This window comes from Cupressus sempervirens, chromosome 2 (assembly GCF_028749045.1).
Source record: "Cupressus sempervirens isolate cs-2001-9-10 chromosome 2, ASM2874904v1, whole genome shotgun sequence".
Taxonomy (NCBI): domain Eukaryota; kingdom Viridiplantae; phylum Streptophyta; class Pinopsida; order Cupressales; family Cupressaceae; genus Cupressus; species Cupressus sempervirens.
The window spans coordinates 483261068-483275108 of record NC_143119.1 but is presented as its reverse complement, the minus strand read 5'-3'; the positions used below and the strand labels follow the sequence as shown (position 1 = coordinate 483275108).

At 38.7% G+C, this 14041-nt stretch overlaps 1 protein-coding gene across 5 annotated transcripts in view; it reads right to left on the bottom strand.

The window, feature by feature from the left end:
* Positions 1 to 14041, bottom strand: part of LOC149573129 (DENN (AEX-3) domain-containing protein) — a 325899-nt gene that overhangs the window by 26161 nt on the left and 285697 nt on the right. For all 5 annotated transcript variants that reach the window (XR_016360042.1, XM_089814310.1, XM_089814312.1 and 2 more), the window contains one exon: positions 1972 to 2037. Coding sequence is in view for 4 of the 5 variants with exons in the window: in XM_089814310.1 (XP_089670436.1) it covers positions 1972 to 2037 (66 nt within the window). In the remaining variant the exon portion in view is untranslated. The remainder of the gene's footprint in view (positions 1 to 1971; positions 2038 to 14041) is intronic.

The following is a 14041-nucleotide window of genomic DNA, read 5'->3' as shown; positions in this document are numbered from 1 at the left end:
TGTTGAAGGGTTAAACTGAAATATTATTTTTGCAGTTGGGCTTTTTTTCCAAGTGGGTTTTTCTCGGGGTTTTATGAGAGTTTTTTGATGGATGAATATGACAGAACCATTTTCTGTTCAAATATTGGGGATTTTATTGTTGCAAATTGCAAATTAACTGTTCTTTTATGTTTTGCAACAAGATGAAGAGGGAAACTAAATGCAAATATCTTACAGTCGGGGAGATCAGATATCTCTTAGATTAGAACAAGCAGAATATTTTCAATTGGGAGAAAGGAGTGATTGTGCAAAACAGATTGAGGAAGGAGAGACATGTGTCATCTACAGATTAGATCCGAATCTCCTCTCTCTTCTATATATTCTCCTATTTTATCTGTTCTTGGGGTGCCAATATTGATGGTTTCAGCAGTTCCATCTTTTTCAATTTATGTTAATGTAATGTGTTATAAAAAATAGTTGAAGGTTTAGCTAGTTTTCTTTGAGTTTTGGTTTTCAGCAAGATGTAATCAGTTTTATGATAATGAGAAGCAAGTCAGTTTGGGCTATATTTTTCAGCAACATTAATTAATGTCTCTTGAGGGTCCTTAGTTATCTTTTTAGTCATCATGGTCAAAAATTTGAATGACTTTTGTTGCACATTTTGTTGTGACAAATGTTCAGTAGTCGGCTAATGTTCAAGGAACATATTAAATTAGCTTTCAGCTGAATGTTGGAGATTGTTGAAGTCTGCTCAAGATTACTAAGAATGTCATCAGCATGTTCACTTGAGGTCTCATCTTTGTAATGGGCTGATGTCTCATAGATTTCTAGTTTTGTGTTCATGTCATGGTTATTTTCATGTTGACTCCTAATGGATAAGGGACCGGTTAGCTGGATTCTTCTAGTACAAACCTGAGAAGGAACAAAATGATTAAATAATGAATGCCTTTACATTGTACAATATGTGTTAGTTATTTAAGTTATTTTATCTCATGGTTCACACTGATTGCAAGGTCAACAAACTATTAGCCACTCTCTAGCACTCTCTCAATGTTGTTGAAGCCTTATGTGGGATATTTGCTTTGGTGTTAATGCTAGTTGTGTGTGTGAGTATTAGCGGGCATCATAGCTCTACCTGCCTTCATTTTGCAAGGCCTAAAGTGTAGGGGAAATCAGTATCTCTGTCAGTTGGTCCAGTTCTCTTAGGAAGTTTAATAATTGGAGTTGGCTTCTCTATAGAATTTGTTGAAGAGCGTATTAGTGTCTTCTTGTAGCATAAAAACATTTTGGGTACCAGCACAATCAATCCATTTCAGATGTTCTACATGTATTGCTTTTTCTTTGGCACTAAACTTGCATTTATCAGATCATAACATGCAAGCACTTCTTTAGTGTTCATAAAACTTGATTAAATCAACCAACTCTGATATTGCGCATGATACAGTTTCCAACCAATTTTTTAGTTGGCATAAATTAAAATAATTTTCTTAGTAATATAGTGCAAGGGACATAGATTACATGAATATATTTGCAATTTAATTTCCTCTATATCAATCTCTTTTTATCATTTTAAGTGCCTCTAGACAAATATTAAGAATTTACAAAGGTGGTTATTGATTCTAGCTGATAATGAAATATCTACTAATTCTAATTGCTAGATAGAAGTTAAAACCTAACAGCAACTATCATATGAGAAAGAAATTCAAACTGTAAGAATCGTATTATAGGATGGATTATTAAAAATTTGACTAATCAATATTAAAAAGTAATCTTTCAAATATGACTATTAGTTGTGGAAGAGATTAACATTACTCAATGTAATCACAAAAAGCCTAAGGTGTCCTATCATTCTCACCATCTCATAAATATGACTAACTGAAGGTCATTCAATCTAAACCACAAATAAATATTGCCGTCACATTAAGATAATTGACTAAAGGTATTTCAATCTAAACAAAGAACTGAGAACATGAATTCATCAAGACTGTTTACCTTCATAAAAGGTCTGTCCCTATTTGAAAATGAATCGATAAAGCTTTCCTTTAAAAGTAAAGAAACCTGCCAGGATATATGTTCAAGAAAAAACTATAATTGGAATAGCAAAAATATATATATGAATAGCTGATTGTATGGGAAATTAAAAATTCCTATTAAAATAAGATTAGAAATCTATCAAAATTACACCCTACTATATGTAATATATTTTAAAATTAAATTAAACTAAGAAATTCCCAATGGAAAATGCAAGAAGTTCAGTAGATCTTGAAGCAGCTAAGCAAAATTAGCAGAGAAGTTAGAATGTGTGATAACAATATAATGACAGATGATGTCATTACCACGGCAGAAAATTCCTCAAAAGTAAGCAACTCTGAAGTAGCCTAATTGAAAAGGATGAGAAGAACAGAGCAAATGGAAGCCATACGTTGACAATTACAAGGGACCTAGCCTATTGGAATAAGCTAGTGTTATCCAGATGAAAGATCCCCTCTGATCTGATGCCTGCAAGTTCTGACTCTTTTGTGCTTCTTTGAATTTCTGATATTTTTGAGTTTTTGCACTATTCTGATTTCTCTCTAATTTTAGAGTTTTTCTGATTTATTTCGTTTTCCTTGATAATGGTAATGAAATGAAGAACATATAAATGATAGAAACTAGTATGGAAAGTGCAGGAACTAAATACAGTAATAGGCAGAAAATTTCTAATTTTTGTTCTCTTCAATACTTCAAAACATACTTGTATAAATGCTGGAACAAATCTGAGATTTTCTGTGACAACCTTAAGGACATAGAATAGATTGATTTCTTGTACAAAGGTAGCTCTTCCAATCTGTTCCACTAAAGCAGTCTGAATACTTCAGTTCGCTGCCTGGTAATAGATCCCAAACCCTATGTCTAGTTAGGTATTGGTTGTGATTTCTGAATGGAATCATATGTCAGACAGCTTGTGTAAAGAATATGGAATATGTTCTAAACAGTCTAATCTGTAACCTTCTACCTCAAGCTTGCCCAAATCTGTCCTCTACAAAGGTCTGATCCACTGATTACACCAAAGAATGCTGTCAATTTGGTCAATGACCAATTCTGAATGTATTAACCCTCCAAGAAACGTTGGGTTTTGGTTCACCCTGCCACTCTCCAAGGAGTTTTCATTCCCAGAAGTCTGACCTGCTTCTGACACTCTTCCTCGAAGCTCAATTCTCAGTTTCTGTTGTGATAATGAATGCTTGAATGCTGAAATGAAGGCCCATACTGTCCTTTCATTCATTCCAACCCTAATTGGCCTTTTTAGGCTTTCCCTTCATTTCAGTAAAATTTATTTCCCTCCTAAAGAGGTCCAATCCTCTTCAAGCATCTTATTCCTCATCAACCAAATGACCACCTTTAAAACAACCTTATGTCTTCTACGGAGGCATGCAATGTAGCCTCAATAACAATCATTATATTATAAAGTTATCCAATTAAATCACTTTTTCTTTTACATCAAAATATTATGCAATAACTTTATAATTTAAAATTCATTCTTAGATCCATTACCTAAACTCCAAACTGAAAACTGAGTGCCACCACCAATCCAATGGTGATGTTTAAACATAATAGGGCCACTGTGAAAGATCCCTGATGGATCTCTGCTGCAAATCTGCTGTAGATTTATTTTATTTTTGTTTTTTCCTGTTTATTAATGTTTTCTTGTAGAACTAGACGGAAATGCAGAAGAGTTTGTTTGTTTTTGTGTTTTTGATGATTATTCCACATAGAAATGAGAAGTAACAAATGGCAAGAAAAGAGTCTGAAAATAAATAACAATATGCAGTAAAGTCAGAGTTGATACAAATCGTACCAGGCAGATCTCTGAATTAAAGAGCCAAATAAAAGATCTAGTACATTTCCTCTAACAATGATGCCACAACTGGCTGATGAAAATGGGCTGATAAGATGCAAGATTCTGCTGCTGAGTAACCGATTTTTCTATGTATCCAAGTGCTGCAAATGACAGAGTACGGCTGCAAGAAATGGCAGTGTACGGCTGCTAGAATTCACCTCCCATACGCCAAAGAACATGCTCAACAAAACAAACTGTAGGCCCAAGCTGAAGTGGCGTCTACCTTCCTCCTGAATACTATTGAAACTACTGACAAACCAATACCCAATGCTGCTGAGGGTTACGTCCCAGCCAGCAATTACCCTGGGGTTTACGTCCTAGAATGCAAATCGCTCAAGCAGAGCAAATCTGAAAAGAAGTGTTTGAAAAATATGCATAATCATGAGAAATGGCACCCATCTCCTTATAACCCCTTGCAAAGCAATTTGAACCCTAAAGTGACCACCAATTGGCGTTGGCTATAAAAATGAATTAAATCTTATTTTAAAGTGACCATGTCACTAGAAAATGACCTTTTCCACCCTAGTAATAAATCCGCTCACCGAATTGCCCTGAGACCAAAGAGGAAGATTTAGAGAATTTCAAGACCTTTCCAACGAGCTATCATAACATGGGATACGCATCCAGATGAGGCCAAAATTCCCTTATTACTCCAAAATGGCTATTAACTTAGCCTTATTTAAATATTAAACGCTAACTTAGGAAATATTAAAAATATAACCCAAATAGCCATAAACTGCCCAACTGACATCACAAACCATAAAATCACCCTGTCACCTGTCGGTGACTGAAGTCGGAAATCAAGGATCCATTGGCAGTCTCATCCCTAAAATCTAGGGATGCTCCTAAAATTTAGGAAACAAGCCCTATCCCTCTGAAACTAAACCCAAAGGGTCATCTCATGGAAACCCAACCCTGGGCATGATCATACCTCCTAAAAAGTAGGAATGAACCCCATAAATGTAGGAACTGCCTCTTAAAAACAAGGAACGTCACCCAACTGATCAATACCCACCAGAAAACCAAGTCCCCAACACTGAATAACCATACTGGGTCTCTATCCAATCCTGTCAGCCTACAAGACCCCATAATAAGCTGACTCACATGTCTGTGTTAGACTGAACTAGAGTGGGGACATGACAGTCCTCCCCTCTCGGAGATGCTTGCCCACAAGCAACTGTAATGCAGGATGCTGTAAAATGCTCTCACCCTCCCAGGTGGCATCCTCTATGGGAAGATCTCTCCATCGAACCAAATGCTCTCGAATCACCCGGCTTCTCAGCCGTCGTTCCCTCACCTAAAGAATCTCATCAGGGACCAAAATCAATTTACCTTCCTCATCCATAGGAGGTAATTTGGGTGAAACTATAATATGCTGTCCGAGGGCCTTTTTCAGGCAAGATACATAAAATATATTATGAACTTTGCTGCCATGTGGTAACTCAACCTCATATGCAACCTCTCCCACTCGCCTGAGTATCCTGTATGAACCATAAAAACATGGTTTGAGCTTCTCAGCTCCCCCCCTTAGGGTGCTCTGCCGATATGGTTGTAAATGCAGAAAGACCATATCATCCACCTTAAATGCCCTCTCAATCCTGTGCCTGTCAGCGTACATCTTTTGCTGATTTTGGGCCTGCTGCAAATTCTCCCTAAGAGATCTCATGACATCCTGATTCTCTTGTAACCAATCCTGAGCCAAGGGAACTCTATTGTCACCAAATGCCAAATCAGTGAAAGATAATGCCTCATATCCATAGAGAGCTTTGAAAGGCATCATGCCAATGGACATATGATGCGTAGTATTATAACAATACTCGCCCAAATGCAGCCAACGCACCCATGCTTTTTTCTGCCCTAACACATAGTTACGCAAATATCCCTCAACCCATTTGTTAACTATTTCTGTCTGCCCATCCGTTTGAAGGTGGTAACTAGTACTAGGTGTTAACAAAGTACCAGCTTGTGTAAAAAGTTCCTGCCAAAAGGAACTCATGAATCTGCTGTCCCTATTACTCACAATGGTCTTGGGAAGACCATGAAGTCTAAACACCTCCCTGAAGAACAACTCAGCCACCTGTGATGCTGTAAAATCTAATGCAATGGGAAAGAAGTGGGCATACTTCGTTAGCCTATCCACAACAACATAGATGCAATCTTTCCCTTGAACCCGAGGAAGACCTGTAATGAAATCCATGGAGATCCCTGTCCACTTCTATTCCGGTATAGGCAAGGGTTGCAATAATCCCGCTGGGTAGGTATGCTCCGACTTGTTCTGCTGACAAGTCATACACTCACGGACATGGTGTAAAACATCATCTTTGAGACCCTTCCAAGAGAATCTCTCACGTACCGCCCTGTAAGTCTTACCATATCCTGGGTGTCCGGCTGTAGGAATATCATGGAGAGCATGCAAAATTTGTTCCTTCAACTGAGAACCCGGAACAAGGTAAACCTTGTCTTTATAGTAGATAATATCATCTACCACACTGTATCTGTCATCCACTATCAATCCCTCCATAATCTCACACATCCATAGAGTCCCATCCTTCTTCTTAACAAGCACTATAGAAGAAGCAAAGGGGCTGGAACTAGGTCGAATGAAACCCATGTCCAATAGCTCATAAATAGTCTTCTCAATTTCATCCTTATAGGCTCTAAGATGACGGTATGGGGTAGTAATCACTGGCTTCGCTCCATCCTCCAACTCTATACCATGCTCAAACCCTCTATCTGGTGGCACTCCAGGAGGTATATCACCAAACACTCTACTGTGACGATCCATCACTGACTGAATGTCCACATGAAATACACGGCCATCCTGAGATATGGGTGTTTTGGATTTAACCAAATAGTGTGTAGCCCAAAGCACATCATTATGCCTAAGGATGGTCTCCATCCTGCGAGAAGTCATCTCCCTGGGTCCACCATCTGATGCTGCCCTCAAAATCACCTTCTGCCCACCAGAAAGAAACTCTAACTGCATACAGTGGTGATCAATAATGTAACGCCCAATACCCTGTAACCACTGCATGCCCAAAACCACATCATAATCTTCTATGGGAAGCACATAGAAGTCATCAATCAAAGTATAATCTCCCATCTGAATACTAAGCTGTGGAATCTGCTTGGTACAACCCAAACTGACACCATCAGCCACCTTCACTCCAAAACCACCAAACTCCTCGTATTGTAAGCCACGCCTCTCAACTAATTTTTGATCAATAAAGTTATGCGTAGCACTTGTGTCTACCAGACTGGTGATCCGCTTACCCTTAAGTGTACCTTTCAACCGGAAGGCATGAAACTTAGGATAACTGGAGAGGGTAGCCATAGCTACTTTAGCTGATGCCACAGGCTCAGCGGTGTCTAACTCCAACTATGTCGTAAAATGCTCAACATCCTCTGTATTATCCTCAATATCAGTATCAGGAACCTCCTCATCTCCTAACTCAGAAGTCACCTCAATCAAATGAACCTTTCCTTTACCCATGCAACGGTGTCCTGGTTCCCATGGTTCTTTCCAGGAAAAACACAACTTTTTCCTCCTCAATTCATTCCTCGTCTCCTGATTCATCCAAGGAGTTTTAGATGAGGTCCCTCCTTTGTTCTGTGTCGTATTGGCCTTTTGTGCAGGCCGTGAATCTCTAAATGGTTTCTTATCTGCCTGATAAGAAGTGGGAACAGTATCCAATCTCAATGTCACATCAATAGCCTCCTTAAGAGTAGCTGGTTGGAAAGCACGTACCAATCCTTTTAGTCTATCTTGCAAACCCTCAATGAACAACATCACACTACGTTTCTGGGGCATATCCGGTACCATAACTGCAATATGCTGGAACTCATTAATATAGGCTTCTGCATGACCAGTTTGTTTAAGGTGAGCCAACTCCCTATAATAAAGTTCTGTATCCTTACGGTCAAATCGTGCAATGAGTCGTTCGGTGAACTCAGCATAGGAGTGAACTAAGGCGTGATCCTGGGTGACCAATCCATGGTGCCACCAATCATAGGCAATCCCCTCTAAATGCAACACAACAAACTGAATAACCTCACGCTCAGGCATGGGCCTCAATGAAAGGTATATGTCCATCTTGTGGACCCAAGCTTGTGCACTAGTGTCTCCTGAGCCATTATACGGGGCCAATGTAATCTTCCTAGTAGCTCTATTGAGGTCATAATTCTGCTGCTGTTGTGGTAGTCTATTACCACGATCTCCCCTGAACTTGGTTGTATCTCTACGCTGTGCACAATACTGGAGAAGAGGGAAGACATCCCTAACCTCAGTAGGTAGAGCTCTCCACTCAGCTGTGGCCGTCAAAACTGACTCCTGAAACCCCACTTCTGGTGGTTCCACCTGCGCTGGCCGTTCACCTGATATGAATTGGGGAAGCAATGGCCTATTCGTAGTAGGTGTATGATAGCGATGCCTCCTACTGGAATGAAGGGAGCTCCCAACTGAAGAATGGGACTGATGGCTGCGCTGACTACCAGCTACTGAAACTGATCTACTTTGCCTGCCTTTGTGTCCACCCATCTCCAAACGCTCCAAGGTATCCTGTAACCTGTCTAGAGCCTGAGCGATCTTGGGCTGAGTAGTGAATAGGGTCCGCACCGTCTCTCTTTCTTCTGCCTCTGTAGGCATGCCGTCGCCAGCAACACCCTGTGCCTCACCCATAGTTGGTATCTGTGCGTCTCTGGGGGCCTCTGCTTGCCACTGGTTTCTCCTGCGCTCGTAGAATCTGTGTATTTCTCCACCAGGATGCATAGATTTGTATTCAATCCACCAACTAGTGACTACCCAGATGCTGAAATGATTTATCAAAAACTTTTATCCAATACCCAGATGCCAAAATCTGTTGTGACAATTTCTCACAAACCCTATAGGCTGGTAGGATGTAAGCTCTGATACCACTGGAAGATCCCTGATGGATCTTTGCTGCAAATCTGCTGTAGATTTATTTTATTTTTGTTTTTTCCTATTTATTAATGTTTTCTTGTAGAACTAGACAGAAATGCAGAAGAGTTTGTTTGTTTTTGTGTTTTCGATGATTATTCCACATAGAAATGTGAAGTAACAAATGGCAAGAAAAGAGTCTGAAAATAAATAACAATATGCAGTAAAGTCAGAGTTAATACAAATCGTACCAAGCAGATCTTTGAATTAAAGAGCCAAATAAAAGATCTAGTACATTTCCTCTAACAATGACGCCACAACTGGCTGATGAAAATGGGCTGATAAGATGCAAGATTCTGTTGCTGTGTAACCGATTTTTCTATGTATCCAAGTGCTGCAAATGACAGAGTACGGCTGCAAGAAATGGCAATGTACGGCTGCTAGAATTCACCTCCCATACACCAAAGAACATGCCCAACAAAACAAACTGTAGGCCCAAGCTGAAGTGGTGTCTACCTTCCTCCTGAATACTATTGAAACTACTGACAAACCAATACCCAATGCTGCTGATGGTTACGTCCCAGCTAGCAATTCCCTTGGGGTTTGCGTCCCAGAATGCAAATCGCTCAAGCAGAGCAAATCTGAAAAGAAGTGTTTGAAAAATATGCATAATCGTGAGAAATGGCACCCATCTCCTTATAACCCCTTGCAAAGCAATTCGAACCCTAAAGTGACCCCCAATTGGCGTTGGCTATAAAAATGAATTAAATCTTATTTTAAAGTGACCATGTCACTAGAAAATGACCTTTTCCACCATAGTAATAAATCCGCTCACCGAATTGCCCTGAGACCAAAGAGGAAGATTTAGAGAATTTCAAGATCTTTCCAACAAGCTATCATAACATGGGATACACATCCAGATGAGGCCAAAATTCCCTTATTACTCCAAAATGGCTATTAACTTAGCCTTATTTAAATATTAAACGCTAACTTAAGAAATATTAAAAATATAACCCAAATAGCCATAAACTGCCCAACTGACATCACAAACCATAAAATCATCCTGTCACCTGTCTGTGACTGAAGTCGAAAATCAAGGATCCATTGGCAGTCTCATCCCTAAAATCTAGGGATGCTCCTAAAATTTAGGAAACAAGCCCTATCCCTCTGAAACTAAACCCAAAGGGTCATCTCATGGAAACCTAGCCATGGGCATGATCATACCTCCTAAAAAGTAGGAATGAACCCCATAAATGTAGGAACTGCCTCCTAAAAACAAGGAACATCACCCAACTGATCAATACCCACCAGAAAACCAAGTCCCCAACACTGAATAACCATACTGGGTCTCTATCCAACCCTGTCAGCCTACAAGACCCCATAATAAGCTTGACTCACATGTCTCTGTTAGACTGAGCTAGAGTGGGGACATGACACACTGCCAATCCCCTCCTAAATAAGAGAGCCAATAAGGCTCCCTACAATGGTATCAAAGCTTGCATGATAAGTGTCCGACAAAATGTCAAACCACAAAAATTGAAGTTATAACCGGTTGGGTTCTTTACAAAGGCTGAAAGGGCCTTGGCTCTGATACCATTGTAATAATCCTTACTAGTTTTGATCCAAAATTACATCACAAATTTCACATACATTGCGTAGGCATTTTGTCAAACACTTTTGTAGAAGTCTTATTTAGAAAATTGCCAATATCTTTCACATCATTCTATCAAACATATGTCTTGTTCAAATCTTCATGGGGTTTGAAAAAGATGAGATAAATTTATTGATGTCCAACAAGAGACCACAAGGGTGTGTAAGGGATTGTAAGACATACAACAAGGTAGCAGGCAGCATCAGGAGCACTAAACAGTGTCCATGGAAAGAACAAATAGGAAAACAAAGAAAATAGAAAAATATAAGAAGGAAAGAGTAGGTACTCATAGATGAGAAGTAGCTCAACACCAAAGGATAAAGTCCAGTCCGAGGGTGTGCCTTGGATCGTCTCAAGGATCTGCTGGGTGTATGGTGGTGAAAATGCTGGTAATTTGTATATTTGATACAATTGTGAGATTTATCTGGATTTTCCCCAAATAGCATTTAACCATTTATATTTCCATTTGCATGCTTATACAAAAAACTACCAGGCTATTCCATGTTAACATATAGAGTAAGTTCCACATCAAAGTTTGTAGAGTAACAAGTATTAATGATATCACACTAAACTTGTGTAACTATCTAATCCTTGTCTCGAGGAAACACAACTCTTGCATACCCACTAGTGTTCATTGCATTAAACAAATAGAATTTTATTAGACAAGAATCAGTGCATATGGGTGTTTGCAGATGGCTTACAGATGAGTCTTGTAAAGCCCAAACATAGAGCCTTGGAAATGTCTCTGTTCTTGAAGACGCACCCAAGACTGTAATAACCCTTATCGGTTATAACCTTAATAAACACCAAATTCCTTTATAAGTCAGTTGTTTGTTATTTCACCAAACAGTATGCAAACAACCACTGTAAAGAGCCTGGTTGGCTCTAACAGGCCAAGTTGGATGTATGAAGAAATAGTTTTGTTTTTGTTATGAATTTTGTATTTTCTTTGTGTTTCCAAAAATATTTGATTTTTTGAATTTTGTAATAATGCTGGTAGCAAAATCATAAGCCACACTGAAATGCCAAAAGTCGAAGAAATGACAATATGTAATAATTGTTTGTGCAAGTAAAAATGCTGCAACAATTTATGGAGTTATAATGTGATTTAATATGAACCCGGCGTTGATGAATTCAATGACCAAGGCTGCAATATGCTGCCCAGCTACAGTTCCTAAGCCCTACATGACTCACAGCAGTCACATATACTTCCTCCAGCATCCATGATAGGCAGCATTAATTCATTTGCAGCCCCCAAACACTCAATACAGGCCGCCAACCTTCAATGCAGACCTTCAAAACAGATTGCAGGTCTTCAAAGAGAGAAACACAGGCCTCTAACATGGGACGCCAACCTTCAGGTGTTTAATGCAGGTCTTAGAAAATTGAATGCAATTCTTTAATGCTGAACGCAGGCCTTTATAACTCACACAGGCCCGACTAAATCACAGCGCTGCAAATATTATGGACGACAGTCTTCAATAAGCAGATCAATTCCCAGAAATAAACGCCCAAAAATGCAGTGTTTATATGCATATAATTCCCACGCTATGGCTGGTAATTGCAGATGCCCAGCTATACAAATTACATCCAGTATGTAATGTCCTCAATGGTGGATATGAGATAATCAACTTCAACAATCTATGATCCCTCCCAACCACAGTAATCACAACCCAAGGAAGACAACAACAATCTTAGAACTCTATACTTCTCATCTACATAAATCACAGTAGAGAAGTCACAATCTAATATCAAAACCATTATACTTCAGCAATGGAATAGATATCCACAACTCAGGTAAACCCTCACAAAAAACTATCAAATAGCAAATAGACAATTGGATGATCAATTCTCATCATGGGAGCCATATTTATGATCTCCACTGTGCAACTTAGCTTCAACTACATACCTTTCACTTAAAAGTATTTTTGCTTTATACTTAGGCACATAATATAATTTATTAATTTCCATTTGGCTCCAAAAAATGACATTTTCAACTATATCACAATACTCTGATGTAATGTCCCCTTTTTAGCATTCATAGCATGATGTTGTCGTTAGCCTATTTCCCCATGGTCCCGTAGGCTAACCAGGACATCAAAAGGGCTTAGAGGCCATTTGGCCTAGATAGTTTCAGTTGCAGGTCTTTCTGAGGGGTTTTGAGGCAACTTTGGGCATACTTACTATTTATAGTAAGTTATCTTGGGCATGGGTGGACATCCAGTGGTAGCGGTATGTCGATGGTAATTGTTTAAAATCGGCAAGAAGACTTGTTTATCACTGATAAGATTTGTTTTGCATTGATAAAGCTATTTTATAAAGTTAAATTTAAATATTTAACTTTATTAATACATAGACTATAGTTTGTGGGAAATATTTAAATTAAAAGAGTCCCTTTTATTTTATAACACATTGGAGACATAAGTTACATAAAGGGAGTTATGTTTTATCCCACATTGAGAAAACGAAAGATGGAGCTCTTGTGAGAACACTATAAAAAAAATGGAAGAACTTCTTTTAAGCATGGTTGGAAATATCAAAGAAATTGGAGAATTTTCTAGAGGTTATGTCTCAATAGTTTGAAGAATGAAATCCCTTCAAGCTGAAAATCTTGACGCCATTGAAAGATATGATCTTGAGATTCAACAAGGTAGCAATCCAAAAAAGCAGTCCGAAAAAGCGGAACCGAAAAAGCAGGCGGACAAAGCGGAATCGAAAAAGCAAGCGGAAAAAGCGGAACTGAAAAAGCAGGCGGAAAAAGCGGAATCAAAAAAGCAAGTGGAAAAAGCGGAACCGAAAAAGTAGGCCGAAAAAGCAGTTCGAAAAAGTAAAGCCAAAGGGGCAGCATTGAAGGAAAATTATTACAGCCATCTACAACCAGGTTCCCTTGTTAGTATTGTTTTTTTTAGGGTATTATAAGTTTCAGCTGTAAGTGTGCATTATACCAACATTGTCATTTTGGTAATCCATGTAAATGCCAAAGTCTTGGCCATATTTCATGAGCATTGTATTAGAAATTTGATTGCAATCAAAAAGATAATAGTTGCTGATGTCATTTAAGCAATTCAATCTCATTATTTATCAGCTAGATAGTTTGCATACCAACTGTTTGCAAAAATGCCAATTGGCTGTAGGTGTTCTTTTCTCATGCTTAGATCATAATATATGCACTAAATATTGTCAAAATTAGGAGCACACTCATGTTAGGTCATTGTGTAGTTCATTGTAATCTTCTATCACTAGATTCTCATTGATGCAAATTGGAAAAAAGTCATTTAAAGCAAGCTGAAATACTATATCAGTCATATGTCTCTTGCATGTGAATTGTTTGACAAAATTCTTTGAGCCTTCAATTAGCATCTTTGAGAGCAGATTTGAGGAGGGTTATTACAGTGGTATCAGAGCTTGCTTGCAAAGTGTTTGACGAAATGTCAAACAACTGAAGTATAAAGATTTTTGGTGTTTGAAGAAGTTATAACCTGTTGGGGTCATTACAGTGATATCAGAGCTATAAGTCCTGCCATCCTGTGGAGGTCTTATAGGAAATTTGGATTAGCCAGAGAGAGAAAAATGTTTGACAAAATGAATGCCGGTCCAGATCAGGGAAAGGAAAGATTCTTACAATTATTTGACA